Below are 20405 nucleotides of genomic sequence, written 5' to 3'. Positions count from 1 at the left end.
ATTTTCCACAAATAGCTAAATTAAGAACTGGAAATGCATCCGAATCTTTTCTGCCAGCTACATTTGTGCCTTTGATCAGGAAAAGAGATTCTGCATCTCAACCAGCTCTTCGGTAGCTTATTCCTAAGGCTGAGGCCCAATTTAAAGGGTTTACCACTGTTGGTGTCAGAGAGCAGCTGCTATGTACAGAGTGGTTAGACCATTCTAATGAAATCTCTTTACAGTTGAGTCCATGCTGAGCTTGCCCCTGCTCTTTGTGTTCCTGTGTAGTGTATGAACCAGGTTTTAATTTTTTTTATTATTTAATCTTTCTCTTGACACTTTGCCTGCATTACTCTACTTTAATAGAGTATTTAAATAGAGCATTTTAACAACTTAAATAAATGTTTCAATAATTATTTTTCATGAACCTAATGTCTCTAATCATAAAATTTGACTAAAGTTTCCTTTAAATTCTTCAACTACTTAAAATATAACTAGAAATTTTGGGTTTTCCCCCAAAATGTTGTCTTTACACTAATAAGTATATGGAAACCTTAATTAAAATAAAGTCAGATTCACCATTTGATAGAAAATATTGTTATAAAATAAAACAGATAGGTAGGTTTTTTATGAATACATCTTTGCAAAATACAGTAGGTTCATAAACCTATAGTGGGGAATATTCATTCGATTTCATTGGGAAAATATCAGAAGCTTAAAGTCCTGCAATATATATCCCTTTTACCCATTTTTAGAGCTGGAGAGATATTCTGCTTTATTTAAGAACTCACTAAGAGAGTGCAACCTTTTCTTCTTGATACCACTTGCCATTGTTTTGAGCAGTAATAAATTTGCGATGATCTTGCCTTCCAATGCTAAAGGCTACAAGAAACTTGAATAACAGTAACTTCTGCCATTGATATTCAAAGCAAGGTGCCATCTTCCAAGTGCAGTATTGAAAGAAAAAAAATTGCATAAATTACTTAGAAGTCCTTTTCAGCTGTTTACCTATTTATCTTCTACAAACTATCATCTATTTCCCCATAAGTCCATATATAATTTGTATAGATATGTTGAGTGGTGATGATAATAATAGGACATCATCATAACAGAAACACTGCAAAGCTTGGTCTTCATGTGGGTCTGCTAACAATTGGAGTTGGGACTGTCTCTGACTAGGACTCTGTTGCCTGCCTTTGAACCCCTTTCCCCTAGCTGGGCTGCCTTGTTTGGCCTCAGTGTAAAAGAATGAACTTAGTCCTGATGAGACTTGATGTGCCAGGGAGGGTTGGGACCCAGCAGGGGCAGGGTTTCTCTGAGGAGAAGGAGAGGGGGAGGGGGAGAAGTGAGTCTGGGAGTAGAGGAGGGAGGGGACTGCGATCAGGATGTAAAATGTATGAATAAATAAATTAATAAAGGAATACTGCAAAAATAGCCTTAATTAAAAAGTTACCTCCACAGACACTGAAGGTGTGTCCTTCAGTACTGGAGTCATATGCTACAGGAAATTTACTAGAGAAAACTTGTCATTATTCAGAAAGATTTTAGAGGTAAACACTATGTACAGTAATGAAATTAGTGCAAATAACTCAAATCAAATGGAGTAATGTCTGCAACCTACTTTTAAAGAACTGGAGTCGTCCCTTTTCTTCCCCTCAGCTTAGAGTGGCGGCGTGCACCCAGATTGACATTCTAAGAATCTGGGGTAAGAAACCAATTAGAAGTGCATTACTCATGCACTGAGAAATGATGAAAGGCTACTCCTGAGATGACGGTGTTTAAATCCAAGACATCACATCGTAGAGCCAGAAGGTCATTATAATTAGTCGTGAGAGTTTCAAGTTAAAGAGGCTTTAAAGCAATTCCGGCGATGTGTGGCTAGAGAGTGGTGCTGTGAGCTTCTTGGCGAGAAAAAGCATATCCCTTGGAGAAATTAACTTAATCTGGTCAGATTTACGTGGCCTACTGAGTACCTATCCACAAGGAGACTGGTAGCAGGCTTCGTAAGTATGTGCTTTCTTGGAGATAATTATGCCAAATAGCATATCTATAAGGGCAGAAATTAAATTCTTGAGCATGGAAATAATTACAAAGGAAGAAAAAGTTGAAAAGAATATAGATATGAATGTACTTCCAGGAAATACTGTTAGTGAGGAAGGTAAAGAAAGTTAGCTGAAGAAGGAGGAGACGCAGAAGCGTGGTGTTCTAAAAGCAAAGTGAAGTCCACCTTCAGAATCATAGGTGGGACATGGGAAGCTGAAGTGACAGAAGAGGTAAGAAGATGGCCAAGAAGGCCCATGATTCTCCTTGCTGTTTTAGAAGAGGGTAGGTTCAACATTGCAGCTGATGGTGGGCACAGGTCAGATTGAGCAGAGTCGAGTAAGTTCAAAGTAGGGAGAGAAAGGCAGAAAGCTGAAGTTACTCAAGTTTGAAAAAGAAGAAGAAGAAGAAGAAGAAGAAGAAGAAGAAGAAGAAGAAGAAGAAGAAGAAGAAGAAGAAGAAGAAGAAGAAGAAGAAGAAGAAGAAGAAGAAATAAATTTTGGTCTGACCAAAACACAGGAAATTCTTTTAGAACAAATGTAAGATGTCAGTCTGGTTTTAACCCTTGAAAGAAACAGAAACTCTTGGAAAAGGGACGTTGAGGGGAATGGTAAGGAGGAGAGAGCTACTAGACGAGCACTGGACGTACACAGTGTCCATAAAGTACAGAAAGTTCTTGGGACTTATCTTAATGATGGGGTAATCTTCATCAGGTTAAACGTGTGAAAGGAAATGTATTGTTGAGAACAATTGCTATTTTCATAGTAGTAGTAGTAGTAGAAGTAGGAGGAGGAGGAGGAGGAAGAAGAGGAGGAGGAGTGCAAACTCATATTCATTTTTTCACCAAGTAAATATGAGTTTGCACTCATATAGCAGTCAAAAAGGAGCTATTGAGTTTAAGAGTGGAATGCTGAATGATTATAAAAATATATTATTCAGGCTTTAAGTTTTAGCTGTAAAATTGTGGGCATAGAAAGCAGCATGGAGGAAAGGCTTATTGTCAAGATCATCTTAGTCATTTTTTCTAATTGTATATCCAATCGTTGCAGCAGTCAGCTTATCTATATGGGATAGGCTACAAAAATCTCAGAGAACATATAAACTTTTAGATAGTACCCAACCACATATGTAGCATTTGCTGCTCCACATATACAGTACTGAATTTGTAAAGTAGTCATAGTCACTGTAAGATATTTACAATATCAATCAAAAATTAGAAGAACTATAACACATTGCAGTGAAGGTTATATAAACAGCTACTTTCTTTTAAGAAATAAGACATATATGGGTACTCAGATTATGATTGATTGCTGACAGATGTCCTGCAGAAAACAAAACTGTGGCCAAGGGGCGGTCTGCTGTCCTATGGTTCCACAGACCAAGGGATGATAAAAGAAATGTGTTTCTATTTGTCTTGGGTTCAAAGCTTACCTGGCTACCTTATTGTCTTTGCTAATCAGAGATGAAGCAAGTAAGAAGTTCCTTTCAATACAATACTAACTCACTAACAACTACCAGAGAAGAAATATGGGGACCAGCAAAATGCCTAAGCAGGTTAACTTGCTTGCAACCAAGCCTGGCGATTGGGCGTTATCTTTGGTACCCATGTGATAGGTGAAAGCCAGTTGCTGTAGGTTGTTCTATGACCTCCATATATGCTCTGTGGCATGGCCATATTATATACATGTACACACACATACACACGCACACGTGCACACATGCACATGTACGGACACATGCACATGAACCCCTCCTATATAAATACATATTTTTTTAAATTTAAGAAATGTGCACATCCCAGAATTCGAATCAAGTCCAAAGTATATCATTTTGTCATGCCATAACTTCTTTGCGTCAGGGGTTCTGTTTGTTTGTTTGTTTGTTGTTGTTTGTTTTTTACCTAAATAGGGGAAATGCATAACGCATGACTGTAAAGCTTCCGTGCGTGTGCGGCTTTCCGTAGAGTCTGGAGATGGCGACACTGTCAGCAGCTCTGCTTTGTCCCTACCTTGCTCATTCTTATTTCTCTGAGAGTCTCACACACTTTATTTTGGTCATACTCGTCACACTCCTTCCCACAACGCTCCCCATATCTATATGCCGTTTTCTCGCCCACCTCTTCAGTTTTATCTAGCAGTTTGTGTTAGCTACCCAAACACTCTTGGACTCAAGCCTTCCCCTGGAGCACGGTGGACTTATCAGGAACTCGCTCCCCAGGGAAAACTGACCTTGCTCTCCCAGCAGTTGACAACTTCTGATCGCTCCCCAGCTAGGAGTGAGAATTCATGTCCGCCCACTTCTTCATGCTGGGATTTAGTCTGGTTTGGACTTGCACGGGTCTTGTACATGCTGTCACGCTGCTGTGCGTTCATATGCTCTGCCTTGTTCTGGCTGCTGGAAACCATGCCTGACGAATGAAAACAAAAAGCAGTCAACATTTTCAAACTTTTTTTTTTAAAGTATCTCTCCGTGTCCTCAAATCCAAAGCCGAGAAGTTTCTTTGTCTCGCCCAGTTGAAGAAGTTGTTAATCAAATGGATTATAATAAAAAAGGATTATAATCGGGCTAGACACCAAGTCATTATGACTGTTAATGAGCCAAATCTGTGAAAAGGCTGTAGATTTCCATAGCTGCATCATTTCTTTTGAGGAGGTTTCTGTGCATTTTTTTTAACTTGAATTAAAGTTATTCATCTTGTTTGTAGTTTGTCATAAGAACTTCAATAACAGTGATATATTTTCCACTATCAACATTTGGATATAGATAGATAGATAGATAGATAGATAGATAGATAGATAGATAGATAGATAGATAGATATAGATATGGATATATGGATATATATATAGATAGATAGATAGATAGATAGATATATAGATATATGCTTTAGGTCCAAAAATGCCTCAGTTTTACATGAGAAAAAGTCGTAACTGTTTTAAATGTCTTTAAAAATATAAATACTATATTCTAGTCTATAGATGTTTTGTGATATACACAGAATTTTCCATTTTTAGCTGGGACCTGTAGTTTAACTCACAGTGATTTAGTGATAAAGCAGTTTTGTTTTAAATGAAAACTTCTCCTGGGTTGAAAATCGCACTTGACTACATAATCTATGACCTTGAATAATACATGTAGCCCCTAAGACTCAGTTCTTCCCCTGTGAAATAGAAGCATAACGCCCTGCTCAGGGGATTTCATTAGAACTGAAAAATTCTTAGCCTACCTGCTGCTGCTTCTACTTTTTCCTGACCTCTTAATATAAGACGAGCCTGTGGTTCAGCTTTACATCTAGATCGCCGTTTCTTCCTAAACTGATCACACCTCCCCAGCCTAAAATCCCACGTATACACTAATTGCTTGCCATCTTATGTCTGAGACTCTGTCCCTTCCTTTGAGCTCTAGACTCGTGTATATAGAGGTCTATCAAATAGGACGACTCGGGACACTAAAGGACATGTCAGATCATTCTGAATGTGCTCCCCTCATGATCTGTTCCTCAGCTAACCTGTCCCTCAGACTTCACCATCTTAATGTATGTCACATTTTCTCCATACCTATAGATAGATCTCTGGTGCTCATGGATTGGTATTGTAAAAAATGGCCACCTTGCCAAAAGCAATGTTCATTTAATTCTTACGAAAATTGTGATGCAACTATTCACAGAATTTTTTAAAGTCTTAAGATTCATTTGGAACCACAAAAGGCCCCACACCTACCAAGCAATCCTGAACAACAAAAACATCGCTGGAGGTACTGTGGTGCCTGACCGCAGGCTAGACTTCAGAGGCACAGGCATAAAAACAGCGTGGTGCTGGCTCTGACACAGTCACGCTTGTCAGTGGAAAACAACTGAGGATCCAGAATAAGTCTACACATCCACAACTGCCTGATTCTTTATAAAGGCACCAAAAATATACATTAGATAAAATACAAACTCTTTAAAGGTTCTTTGAAATCAAATGTATAGTTATATCTTTTCCTCCTTTTTCTTTTCCTTTCTTCAAACTTTCACAAATACCCCCTCAAATTCTTTGTTTCTATTTCTTTACTTATATATATATATTCATATTTTATATTATATAAACTAATTCCTAAATATATAATGCAACCTGCTCAGTTCATGTAATGTTTCTTGTATGCATATTATTTCAGGGATGACCATGTGTTGGGTGAACAATTGGGGGCTCTTCCCTTGGAAAGATTATTTTTAGTGACATACCTTGGAGGTATTGAGTAAGTCGCTAATTGGACTTGAGGTCTATTCAACTAGAGAAATCACACCTTGTAGCTAACTACTCAGGGTTAGTGAAGTGATGGGTCTTGGAGAAGAACCTACAGTGACCATCTTAATTCCTAACTGTATTCTAAGTATTAATCCTTATACCCACAAATGAGACAGCACTTTTGTGCATATATATATGTATATATATGTATATATATATACACATGTATAGTTAGATTCCCAACTCACATTATCACATCTAAAAAAATAATCAAAGCCAATTATTTTTCAAATTTCCTGATGTTCCTCTAAAATTATAAAATTACTTTGATATGCTAATCTATTTAGTATTTAGAATATATTTTAAAGTAATGAGTGTAAGGTCACCACAAAAAGGCGTTTATTATCTGAGTATATTTAATTGCTGATGTTTTGTTATTGTGTTAATTTTTAAGTAAAATAACTTGGAGATAAAGAAAAAAATCAGAAGTCTTACACAGAATGTTTTACTATTTCATCTGGTCCAGAGTTATTTCATTAAACTGAGCCCAAAGCTAGATCCATTGGTTTCTGATATACCCAGAATAGTACAATGCTTTTGGTAAACGAAACCTAAAACTAGCCGGAGGAGAAGGTCTGAGCCAAGTCAAAATTCTTCATAAATATTAGGTTGCCAGATACCAATGGGGAATGGTGACCAACCGTGAGTTCTTCCCACTGCCATCTGTTCCCAACCCAGCTGATTGGTCTTTGCTCATTCATAGCCTGATTATTTGAAGCAGAACAGCAAAACACACACCTTCATGCACATATATTTTGTATTTAACAAATATGAGCTACAGTGATAGGCGTTTCCCACAAGTACTTCATTAGAGCTTGATTTAAAAGGACAACAATTAAAACATAGCCCTCTTATTTTTGTGGGTATAGTAAAATTATGTGGTTACAGATTGAGGGCAGGAGAATTAAAAAGGAAATGTGTGTTGGTATTTATACTGTAATTGCACTCCAAGACAACCATCTCTGCCAAAAGCATGACAAAAGGGTGCACTGCTGTTCTTTGCCTCATGACTATCCGCAAAGACTCCATGTGTCTCTTCTCCCTAACATGGCTTCCTATTTTCATATAGACGCTACCCTGATTGTCGCTGCCTCAACTTTGGATCTTGGTTTTTGTTTTCCTTCCCGGTCGCTGTTATTCTTCTACTTTTGTCTTGGATTTGGCTTCAATGGCTTTTCTTAGGATTCAAGTAAGTACACATTTTATTTTAATATGATAAAGGTATCTATTTGTCCCATGCTCTTACCTCTATATCCAGATATAGAGAATATTTATAGTCTCCCCTATGCTATACACACTGCTTTTCCACATTTTTATGCTCAAAAAATTAGCATATTTGAACACATTTTTAGGATAGGCTGGAATAATTTAAACATTGGCATTGGTGGAGTCTATAAAATACAGGTCCAAGTAGTTTCCTTTTGAGTCTTAAACCAATGCTATAGTAACTCTCAGAAAGGCATAAGGAACTGGCTATGTTGTGGTCCCAATCCAGCTATCACAGTAGAGTGTGAGAAGCCATGCCCCTGTGCCTCTTAGGATGGATGTTCTTAGATTATCAAGTTACTTTCAATCGTTAACCTGCAGGGTTTCCCTGTTTCACGCAAGCTCCAAACTCGATAACACCTTCAAAATATAAAGTAAAATAGAGGTCTGAAAAGTTTCTCTGTGAAAAGATGTTGAACTAATAATTGGGAGAAGAGAGGTAGCTTTGTTTTATTGCTGTGAAGAGACACCATGACCAAGGCAACTGCTATTGAAACAAGCATTTAATTGAGGGCTTGCTTACGGTTTCAAAGTTTAGTCCTTTATCAACATGGTAGAAAGCATAACAGCACACAGAGAGAAGTAGCTGCGAACTACATCCTGATCTGTAGAGAGAGAGGGGAGAGAGAGGGAGAGGGAGAGGGAGAGGGAGAGGGAGAGGGAGGGAGAGAGAGAGAGAGGGAGGGAGAGAGAGAGAGGGAGAGGGAGGGAGAGAGGGAGAGAGAGAGGGAGAGAAAGGGAGAGGGAGAGAGAGAGAGGGAGAGGGAGGGAGAGAGGGAGAGAGAGAGGGAGAGAAAGGGAGAGGGAGAGAGAGAGAGAGGGAGAGAGAGAGAGAGAGAGAGAGAGAGAGAGATTACATGGCCTTTTGATTACAAGGTCTTACATGGCCTTTTGATCTTGAAGCCCACCCCCCCCCCAGTGACACACTTTCTTTAACAAGGCCACACCTTCCAATCCTTGTATTCCTTTCAAAGAGTTCTGCTCCCTGACAATTAAATATTCAAAGATATGAGCCTATGGAACCCATTATTATTCAAACCACCACAAGAAGTAACACCAGGACAGATGAATAATCTCTGCAAGTCCTACCCATGATTAGTCTCAATGTCTTCTACTATAAACAAGAGGTTTTACCCATCAGTTTGGTGTCAACACTTAACTTAACTTTGCATGAGTCCAAACTAAACTGCAGCAACCAAAGTAGGATGTACTGGTCCACGGAGAACCACCAATGCCACCGAAATGTCAAACTGTGTGTTCTAAGAGAATCCCCTGCTTTTCTAAGATTGAACTTGGTAGTTTGATAAGCACTCAGCAGTTTTATGACTGAGATGACAGCCACCATAAAGCCCACAAAGGGCTAATCAACAAAATCTGAAATGCAGCCTGCACTTTCAACTTATTTAATACTCCATTAGGAATTATACATCACATATAATTAGGAAAAATATATATATGTATATATATACATATATATGTATATATATCACAAGTGAATTTTTTCTGAATAATAAAATATTCAAAATTCACTTTTATAGTTTAATTTTTATAATTTCAAGAACCTATGAATCAAGCAGCATACTGTTCTCTAAGGCAGCTAAGGTGACTTCTATTGAGAAATGACACAGAACAGTAGGATATGGTATTTTATCCTTGACCACAGTGTCCAGGTCTAGCAAGGTAATAACCAACATTTTCCCCCTCTCTATTTTTCATCTTATTTTTTTTCTCCCTAACTGCCCAATTGTGCTACTAGCTAGAAGATAGTACTGATGGTTTTTTCTTAAAAAAAAGTTCTATCCAGATTGTGGGAGCAGCATGTGGCAGTCCTCCTGCTGAAGCAAATGTGTGGAATGTCACTGACTTCAGCAGGTGGCCTTCAGTGTGACAGACCAGCTGCATACAAAGTGCCCCTCCCAGGAAATCCAACCTTCCAGGGACACGTTCAATTGGACAGGTAGCAAGGCTAGAGCACAGAGAAGAAGAATCCTGAGCCAGTGGACGTGGGCACAGGATCTAGTGACTAGCCCCCTGCTGTTTTAATTCTTTGTTTCTGCTTTTAATGACTTTAAACAAATGCATAGGTGACCTCCCTTTTTATTTTAGTATGGGGCAGGCATTTTACACTATGCTTCCAATGAGGAACCAGAACAAACAAATACAACAACAAGAGCAACAACAACAAAGCATGTGAAATGTCCTCGTTAGACAAAGTCCATAAATCATGATTACCGTTGTATTTAAACGGTCCCCTTGTTGTCCATTACTGGTTACACTCGACAGTGTCATGTTCCAACTCATTTTTCAGAGTTCTTTTCAGTTTGCCCGGGCGTGTACCTCTAAAGGCTTTAGACTGACAAACAGAAATTAGCTGCCACTCCCCTGGCAGGCCACCATACATTCTGATTAGTGCTCGGGCTGTTAGCACAGTTAACTCGCTCATTACAAACAGCCCCAACATACCAGAAGCTCGCACACCAGTCCTCTGCATTTATTTCAATGGGAAAGAAGTTGACACAACCTTATATGCTTCAACGGTTCCTTTGTTGAATATTATCCTTCACTTGCAGCAAAGCCAATTCAGTTTGATCTGTTTACTGTCTGCAGCCAAAGAGACAAAGAGCCTATATGGCGGCTCAGAGGGCAGAAAAGGGAAGGTTTTCTTTGTCTATTGTTTTCTCTTTTACCGGGAGTTTCTCAGGGTAGTCCTCAGACTTGTTTCTTGGAATAATAGTATTTATGTCGGGATCTGGGATAAAAATTTGAGATTGGCAATATTCAGAAACTTAGTAGAAACAAAATTTCCATTAGTCCTCATGGTCATAAGTGAAACAACATCTAACTAGATACAGAGGTCACAGTGTTTGCACGAGGATGACTGGGAATGTCTAAGATGAAAGGCTTAAGAATTGCAGAAATTCTGCTCACCCAGGCATGGTGGCACATACCTTACTCCCTTAGCCCTTGGGAAGCACAGACAAACATATCTCTGTGAGTTCGAGGTCAGCCTGGTATATAGCAAGTTCCAAGAGAACCAGGACTTTTATAAAGAGGCCCTGTCTCAAACAAATAACAAAAAGAATCAAGGAAATTCTGCTCCTTTAAAAGGAACAACATTTTCCAGCAGAATTACTTGAAGATACGATGACCAAGCATAAACTGTATCTCTGTTGGTTATGACTCTCTCATTTTCCCTCTTCCCTCTCACTCTCTCTGAAACCATAAGCTTACAGAGACTGTTTCCACCATCACTGTTCACTCATGAGGACCTAGCTAACCTACTCCAAAGGCAAACCTTAAGGATCTATTTTTCCCACTTGATTCTTCCTCCGGGGGATTTTAAAAAATATTACATCTACAGTAATGTCCCACAGAAATCGATCAAAGTTTGAAAGACCTTAGACCAGGAAAAATAAAACGAAAACAGTGAAAAGGGGGCAATGAAAACAAGCAGCTAAAGGCAAAAGAGGAGTGGTATTTAGTGTTGAAAGTACCCCACAGTTATTTACTCTGCTTTTAGGGCAGGTGGAGCTCACAGGAAAACATGGAGTCGGTTTAGTTTTTTGAGTAGCTTAGTCTGGAGTCTAACTTCAGTAATTTCGTGGCCTGGTGTCAGATCTTAAACATCTTTGTGAGAGTTGACAGTTCTGACACTAAGTATCTTGTAAATCTGCCAGAGGTGTTATGGAGTGGGTGAGTATGATACTATGTATGACTCTGGGCGGAAGAGAACATCTGTCTACTCTCCTGTCCCTGCCTCCATTTCTACATAATGGGATAAAACTTACGTTTGCACAGAAATAAGTGACCAAGATGAACAATAAATATGTATTTTAATGCAATATAGATATCAAGTATTCCTACGTATTTACCGTTATAATTGCCTAGAGAGTGATCAGGATTGAGTGGGACATGGAAAGACATGAGGAGTGTGGGCGATCTTTAAAAGGAAGAGATAGAGAGAAGACATCGTGGACAGCAAAGCAAAAATGGGACATCTAGAAAGGAGCAAGCCAGACAAAGTGGCAGAGGAAAGAAGAGTCAACGAAGGAGACAGAGACACAGGCACAGGGCATGGGTTCGTGGTGTTAGTAGAGGAATATTCAACAAACATTCACAAGCATAGCTTCCATAAGGGAGGGACACCATGGTGAACTAGCTTCCTCAACTCTAAAGCTTTATCGTCTTTTGCAGCTTTAAGGAGATGTTCAAGTGTGGCAAAACCAAAACACTCAAAGAAAAAGCTTGTGCCGAGGTGATCAAGCAAGAATATGAAAAACTTGGGCCAATGAGGTAAAATATGCATGAGTATACACACATATGCACATGCGTGCGCGCACGCACACACATGTGCATGCAACAAATATATATACACATGCACTTTCACATTACACACATAGACACACACACATAGAAACACACACATGTGGACACACATAAACACACATGGACACACATAGACACACACACGCCACAAATACACAGACAGACACATGAATTCCCATACCACACATATATATAGACACACACGGAGACACACATAGACATATAGACAGATACACACACACACACACACACACACACACACACACACACACACACACACACAAAGGCAGTTATTTTAAAGCAAATGACCAAGTGCTTGCCAGCAAAGGAAGCTGTTGACTAAGACCACTCCGAGGTCCCACAGCGGGCACGGCCTTTTGAGATTAACTGCACGGCAGCTCAGTTTTCTCAAATGTTTGAAAAGTAAGAAATGACAGCAGCTTGTTTTTCTACAGGTATCAAGAAATCGTGACCTTGGTGATCTTCATTGTAATGGCCTTGCTCTGGTTCAGTCGGGACCCTGGCTTTGTCACTGGTTGGTCGGTCCTGTTTTCAGAGTGAGTATTCGTATGCGAGTCCTTTCTGTCCGCGCTGTGTCCCTCTCAATACTTCCCCCCAACTTGGAGAAACTGCATGAGATGCCTGATTGACTCACTTCTTTAGAAAAAAAATATTTTTATGTCTAATCTTCTTGGAATTGACGTATCTACGTACAAGGTAAGAAGGCAGAAAGGATAGCCATCACGCCCCGTACAAACGCCAGGATACATGGGGGCTTTCGGACAAAGTTGGACCTTCGGCGGCACTAAGCGGGTTGGGAGTGGAGTGTGAAACCACGCAGGCTGTGCTCCTGAACCTTCTGTTTGTCCTGGGCTAGCCTCTGTTCTCTCGCTTCCATTACCCGAAAGGTAGAATCACACTAGAACATAGACTACTGTTTGTTTTCTTCCTAGTAAAAGTGGTAAATAAGTCTTTAGTGTGTCAGATAAGTAGTACACAGTGTGTCTCTTGAGCTGACATACATTGAATCATAGTCTGTGATTTTTGCCACTTTTATGTCTCCTGAAGATTATTTATTGGGTTTGAGTTTTAGGTTTTTTTTCCTCTCCATCGTATGCATTTTTTCAGTAGTTTCTTACAAACTTAACCCTGCTGCCATTTTGTCAATAAAGATGAGCTAAGAGAGGAGGACGACGAGTTTCACGCAAATGCTGGAAGCCGACGTTAAGGGTCCCGCATGGTGCAGTCGGCCCCAGCAGCCGCTACTGAGTCACGTGAAATGAGGGAGTAATTGTAGTACTTAGAAACAAAATTAACCATCCTACGTGTCAATAAAATTTGATTTTAAGATTGTGTTCCCGGTCTATTTTTGATAATACGCTCTGGTTCTTAAACCCAGAAGTCTGTCATCTTGGCCTTACTCTCTTACTCCAGCAAGAATCCACAGAGTCTGGGAGCAAGAGTCAAAGCTGTTTGAGTCAGATGAATTCTAGCCTCAGAGAAGAGAAAGACAAAACCTTCCCCAGCCTCACCACTCTGTTTTCACAGGCCTTGCCGATATTTAAGGTTCGAGGGATGAATTCAAATTTCTTATACCTCCTTGCCTCAAGCGACGCGCAGGTGGATGTTTCAAACAACCAGCTTGCCTCTCTTGATTCCTTCAGGCAAAGAACTTCTTATTTTGAGACCTTCGAAAGCAAAGTATCATCCATTTATGTAAAGCAAGCTATTGTTTAAAACATCATTGGCACCTTGTGTCTTTCTAATAGGATTTGGAGCAAAAATAAACATACATACATACATACATACATACATACATACATACATACATACATAAATAAATAAAACCCACTTCTCTTTAAAATCCAACCTCTACTATTTTAAATACCGCCCCCAATAGTAATGTGTTGAGAGCTGGATGGAATCTGACAGAAGCTAATAAGAACTAGGAGAAAATCCCAATAGGATATTCAGTACATCAACATCTAATTCGTCTTCCTTATGGAGGATGATATAAATCGGGAGATGTTTTGTTTGTACTGGGAAAACAGGGTTTGCTGTGAGCAGGTGCTTCTGATGTTAGCTAGCTTTGTGATCGACAGCAGTAAGAAAGGGGATGGAGCTTGAAAGAGGACGAACTTGAGATATAAATGAAGCAATCACAAAGCAAATAAAATTCATATAAGCTCACTAGTTTATGGTACTGAGATAACCCAATTCATTATGAATCAAAACCCAAAATAATTATAATTTAAATAATAATTTAAATTATTAAATAATAATTATAATTTAAATTTTTTATATCTTTCTATATTCTGTAAAATATATGTGTGCTCTGTGCAGTTTTAGGCAGTTACGAGTTCTAAGCTGGTATGATATATTAAGATTTATTCCTGCCACCTAATGCTTTCATTCCATCTGTTTGAACCTGGACTGATTTCAATATGTCTTTTCATATAAAAACAAAATCCAGTTACATGACACCTGGCCCAGCTTGGCAAAAATTTAGCCAAAAATTGTACCTAAAATAGAACAATGAGGAAACAATATAGCTACAGGAATTGGTCAGGCTTTTAGAAATAATTATGCCACTATTGGGTTTTAGTCATCAAGAAAAGAAAGTAAGCCCATATTTCAGATAAAGTTAAAAAATATATCATGCTGAGAAACATATTGTACTTCCTTGATTACTTAGTCTTTGCACATATACACTATAAGAATATAGATGCTTTCATTGAAAATTAGATATGATAGGAAAACAAGCCTTATGATGGACATATTTCTTCAGGCTACAGAGATGCACACAGTTGACACTGCTGACTTGTAAAGCTGTATTCTAATTATCTGTGTCTGTTTCATTTGTATAATCTCCAGGTGCCTCTTAACTGCTGAGGCTTCCGGGAACCTGTCTTTTTGCTAGAACGGTCTAGCAGTTCTCAGCCCCATCTGTTCCTGAATTACTCTTAATTTGTACAGTGATCGTTTTGTGAGCATCTCCTAAGTCATTCTGATAATTAATCTTCTCAAGTTTCTAGAGGGAAAAAGCATCAAACGCGTTGGTTTCTTTCGTATGTCTATCTGGCACCCTCGACAGAAGCAGGCGTTCCGTCCTAGAAACCAGATCAATTTTCTTTCACAGTTTATAGAGGAGTTTGAGGGGACACTAGCAACAGTGTGTCACGCTAAATTCAATAGAAGGACATTATAAACCAATTACAGGGGGCTCTGCCAAACTCCGGCAACTGTTTCGAGCTCAAGTATCTGACACTGTAATAAAAAGGAATATTTCAAAGAGGAATTTGGTTAACAAATCTGAAAGTTTACCTGAAAACTTTACTCTCTTGGTCTGATCAAGTAGCATCTATGTATGTGGCATTGACAATATGAGAAATGTATTGAATTATTAAGAACACATTCTGAAATGCTCGGACTTTAAGTTACATCACTTTACTGGAAAGCTGTATGTTTTAAAATGATTGCCCAGAGTAAATGACCTGTATTATTATCATTGCTACTTAATTATTGTTAATGTAATTAATTGACACCTTAGCTCATATAGGCTCTTCACGCCATTTTTAATGCACCCATTTCTTTATATTTTTCAGGTACCCGGGTTATGTTACAGATTCAACTGTTGCCTTAGTTGCAGGAATCCTTTTCTTTCTAATTCCAGCCAAGAAACTGACAAAAATGACATCCACAGGAGATATTAGTTGAGTATCATTTCATACATTTAATTTATAGAAGACCTTTAAGAAGTCAAAATTCCATCAGCTTCAATAGGCATATAGAATACTAACAATGACCACAACCCTTAGCTTACACCCAAGTTCCCTACTCAGCCACAGTTTACCTCTACCTACAGAAAAACTCACTAGAGTTTGAAGGAAGGAGAAGTATATTTCCTTTCATACTCAGGTTCCAGGTCTTCTATGATGGAAACCACCTCCCCGGCCAGGATCAGAATGTTAACTAACAAGGAAACAAGAGTTTATGAGTTACTTCTTTGTGATGAGACTTCAGCAATAAGTTCTGAGGATCTAGAAAAGGATGAATTTCATGAGAAAGGTCACTTCCAGTTTCACAGAACTCCTTGAAGAAGACAAGCCCCATGTAGAATGAACCTGTGGTCACAATTGGAAGTTACTCAGCATGCGTACTCACTATACTTACAAGCCATGGACAGAGAGGTGTACACATCTGTAGGAGCATGTGTTCTCCAACATGCACTCCCTATGCAGGATTCACTCATGCCTGTACTTTATATTAACTTTAACTTTCAGTAGCTATATTCCTCAGTAACATACATAGGTTCGATGGGTTATAATAGTTTGGAAACACAGTTGAGTGGGTTTTGTCTTATTTCCTGGAGTGAAACCGGGAGTTCTGTAGCTGTGTTGGTCCAGCTGACCTCTTAAGTCATCGATAAACAATGAATATTTCGGATTTGGCAGGCACGATTTAAATAATCAGCGTATTGCAGAAATAAAATCGTTCCATTCTTTGTGAGATTAGAACGTATCAATGTGCGCTATGAAGATGAAGCAACCTATAGCAATGGTTCCTTTGAGCCCCCTAGAATAGTGGATTCAACCTGTGGGATGTGACTGCTTTGGGGGCTGAATGACCCTTCCACAGGGGACACACATCAGACATGTCCACTGCAATCCATAATAGTAGCAAAATAAATTAGAGTTATGAAGGAGCAACCAACATAATTTTATGGCTGGATGTCACCACAACATGAGAACCGTATTAAAGGGTTTGTAGCTTTAGGAAGGTTGAGAACGACCACACTAGAATCCATAGCCACTATACTTAATGCCCAGCAGTGGGAAGTGTTGAGGAATGAGCAGTTTGCTTGAGCCTCCTTGGTTCTTACCTCTGTCTACATGTGATCTTACTCCAAGTAACAAACTTGGGAGCAAATTTTCACTCATCAGTTAAAAGTTTGCTTTAGCTATCTATAAGAAAGAGAAACATAAGGGCGGCTTAATAATATTCTTATAACCTCACTGAGTATAGAGGATGCATATTATATACAAATATTAAAAGAAAATAGTGTACTGATAAATAAACTTACTTATCAAATTGATGGGCATATATGAGGAAGAATCTTTATTATGATGGCTTCATGAGAATAAGCATTCTTGAAAATGATGCTTCAACATTCAATTTTGAATTGCGAATAACCTTTAAACCAGAATCTTGATTCTCCTTGTGATTAAAAAAATAAATCAACTTCAGTGAATAATTAAAATTCTACACTGATACTATTGGGGAGATAGGGTATTATCAATATTTGATATAAAAAGAAAAATGCATGTGTTAGTTTCATGTTGGTTGCTAACATAGCCTGACAACAGAACAACATAAAGGATGCAAGTATTATTGGGCTTACAATTCTGAGGTATCACCGTGGGTGATAGTAAGGGAGGAACTTCAGTCACATCACATCCTCTGTCGAGAGCAATAATAAGCAAATGCATTCATGACTTTGAAGCTTCCTCTACTCATAAAATCCAGAGGTCAGCACATGAAATGGTATGACCCATGGTTGCCTGGGTCTTCCCACATCAAATAACAATCAAGACAGCCCCCCACAGACAGACCGAGGGCCAAACCAATCAAGACAACACTTCATTGAGTCTCCCTTCTCAGGTGTTCTAAATTGTATCAAACTGACCAAGTCCAGTTCACTATCCTATGGTAAGAGTAGAAAGATGAGCCAAGGGACGAATGGCATTACTAATGACAGGAACATAACAACTTATCTAAATCTAATATCTCAAATGTTATCTGAAAGCTTTGTCTGTTACTTTTTTTTAAAGTGCATCGAAGCATTATTATAATTTTATGTGTATGAGGGTTTCCCTGCATATATGTATGTGCATCAATCAGATCCCTTGTGCCTGTAGAGGCCAGAAGAGGTTATCAGATCTCCTAGAACCGGAGTTATAGACAGTTGTGAGCCATCATGTAAAGGCTAAACATTGAGCCCAGTTCCTCTAGAGAAGCAGCCAGAGTGCTTATCTGTTGAGCCATCTCTCCAGCTTCAAAGTCACATTATTTTTAATCATCATAATATAATATTCTACCTAAGGTCAGTGGAAACTCTAAGTCCAGGTCAAATCTCTGCCTCGAAAACAGTATCAGGACATTGTAAGCTTCTTCTAAAATTAACTATTGAGGACACTGATGAAAGTTTAATATTGCCTATTTTAAACAATATTTAACAGTGGGATTTTTGTTTTGCAGTTGCTTTTGATTATTCTCCCCTGATTACTTGGAAAGAATTCCAGTCATTCATGCCCTGGGACATAGCCATTCTCGTTGGTGGAGGCTTTGCCCTGGCAGATGGTTGTCAGGTAATGCTCAGTGTGTAAGCTATTTAACAATAAACTAGACTGTTGACAAGAAGAACACAGACACATCCAAGCTTTGGGCATATTCACCTTTGTCCCCCTATTCAAAAATGCAGAATTCAGTAGCTATGCAGTATCCCACGCAGGTGAAATGAGTTCAGAGTTCAAGAACTTTAGTAGGCTAGAAGCATAAATACAATGCTATGTGTTCAGGAATGTCAAAAGAAATAATGCTAAGAAGATTATGTTATTACCTTAATATATTCTGTCCACTGTCAGGAAGAAAAAAAAAACTTCATGAGTTAGACTTTTGTCCATTTTATTGATCTCTCCACCAGTTGATGCAAAGCAAGCTTTTATCCCTTCTCATTGCCTTAGTCATTGTAGATTTCCTAGAATAAAATTATCTTCTCTAAAACTTCATGGGCACATGTACATACAGACGACACCAATGGGATCAGTAGATTGCATATATACATGTGTATATACATAGAAAATAACACATTTAAAAGCTAATATGATATTAGTGAAGAGATCGTGCATTTAGGAGGGGAAACTTGGGAGATGTTTGAGGATGGAGGCTTGAGAGTGGTAGAGATGCTCTTGAAATTTTATTTTTCAAAAGGAAAAAATAATCATTTCCTTCTATTTGATGAAAAATCACTCACTTATATGGTTTTTATTGCTTTTTATTAAATACTCAGAAGTGATTCGTATCCATTTCCACACTCAGTCACAAACAGAATGGCAAGAGGGGAATGAGACAAATCCCCTGGCTCCTTAGAAGTTTAATTTTTTTTATAACAATTCTCATGACAAAAATGCTATCTCTTCTTCTTGATGATGTGTTGAGAGACCATTGTCTGCTTCTAACTTTAGCACCAGCTTCTGTAAAGTATTTAGATTCTGAACTTTTAGCAACGGAAATTAGTCAGAGTTGTAAGTCTTAGAAATAGACTCAATTCAGAGAGCCTTTTGCAAAATTGTTATTGCAGATAGAAATAACAATTTTCTTTTCTATTATTTCAGCAGTAATGAGGTCTGAACTCTGAGAATAAATATCTGCCATCTCTATGTCTACTGACTTGACCTGAGAGGATAGCAGAATGAGAAAGTCTGGCATTCCTAAGAATTTGCTCATCTCTCCTTAGAGTACTTCTAGAATGGACTCTAGACAAAGTGGCTTTGAAACCATCGACCAGACCTTAGAGCAGCAAAATCTGAGGAATTGAAAAGGTGTGGTTTAGTCTGATGCTCATGGCTCTCTCAGTGGAAGAGTTAGGAAAATCATGAAGGGAAGACAATTATAAAAATTCTAGTATTTGGAATCTAAATTTTGAAAGAATTTCTAGAATGAAACTACTCCTGAGTAACCAAAGTAAAGTCAACAGCTTTCTGGAAAAAAAAGCTGTTCTGGAAAAAAAAGGGGAGTCCATACACAAATATTACCCTAGAAATTGATTTTATAAAATACTGGGAAACAATTTGGAAAGGGTTTTAAGTGGTAACTTGTCTGGCAAATGTCTCAAGCCAGGGAATACTTCTACTTGAAAAAAAACCATGAGATAGCAATTATGTGTTACTCACCTCATGCTGTGACCTCTCTCTTAAATGTCCCTGATAGGATTTAACATGACTGATGTCTTACAAAGTAATAGACACTGTCCAGTTCTTACCAATGAATAATTTCCTGTGTTGTTTTACACATTCCTTGAATGATTTTCTAAGATAACTGTGAAAAATTAAATACCCTTTTCTCAAATATTCCTATGCTCCCAAGAGCAAAATAATAATAATAATAATAATAATAATAATAATAATAATAATAATAATAATATCATCTATCAGTCTTTAAAGATAAATAGTGTTATAGCGTAGACAAAAGAATTGCAAGCAACAGATTAGCTTGTAAGCATGGGAGAAGCCGGAACTGGACATTAAAGATGGTTTTAAAATGTGCAAGGTTATGTGATTTCCTCAAATACCATCCCCACTTATGAGATGGTCACACAGACTTTAGAAAATTAAGCTTTACTATGTGGCAATATTGAAGCACAATCCTCCCCCAACAAGCTTTATGTTACCAAGAGTTTTAAATCACCACATTACAGTCTTTTTTTTAATAAAAAATGAATATGTAAT

At 38.3% G+C, this 20405-nt stretch overlaps 1 protein-coding gene across 1 annotated transcript in view; it reads left to right on the top strand.

The window, feature by feature from the left end:
* Slc13a1 (solute carrier family 13 member 1) overlaps window positions 1-20405 on the top strand; it is a 77942-nt gene that overhangs the window by 49098 nt on the left and 8439 nt on the right. Inside the window, exons 8-12 of the mRNA NM_031651.2 lie at window positions 7376-7495; window positions 11767-11865; window positions 12354-12455; window positions 15504-15610; window positions 18157-18266. Coding sequence (NP_113839.1) covers window positions 7376-7495; window positions 11767-11865; window positions 12354-12455; window positions 15504-15610; window positions 18157-18266 — 538 coding nt within the window. The remainder of the gene's footprint in view (window positions 1-7375; window positions 7496-11766; window positions 11866-12353; window positions 12456-15503; window positions 15611-18156; window positions 18267-20405) is intronic.

This window comes from Rattus norvegicus, chromosome 4 (genome assembly GCF_036323735.1).
Source record: "Rattus norvegicus strain BN/NHsdMcwi chromosome 4, GRCr8, whole genome shotgun sequence".
NCBI lineage: Eukaryota > Metazoa > Chordata > Mammalia > Rodentia > Muridae > Rattus > Rattus norvegicus.
This window is presented reverse-complemented; position numbering and strand designations above follow the sequence as displayed.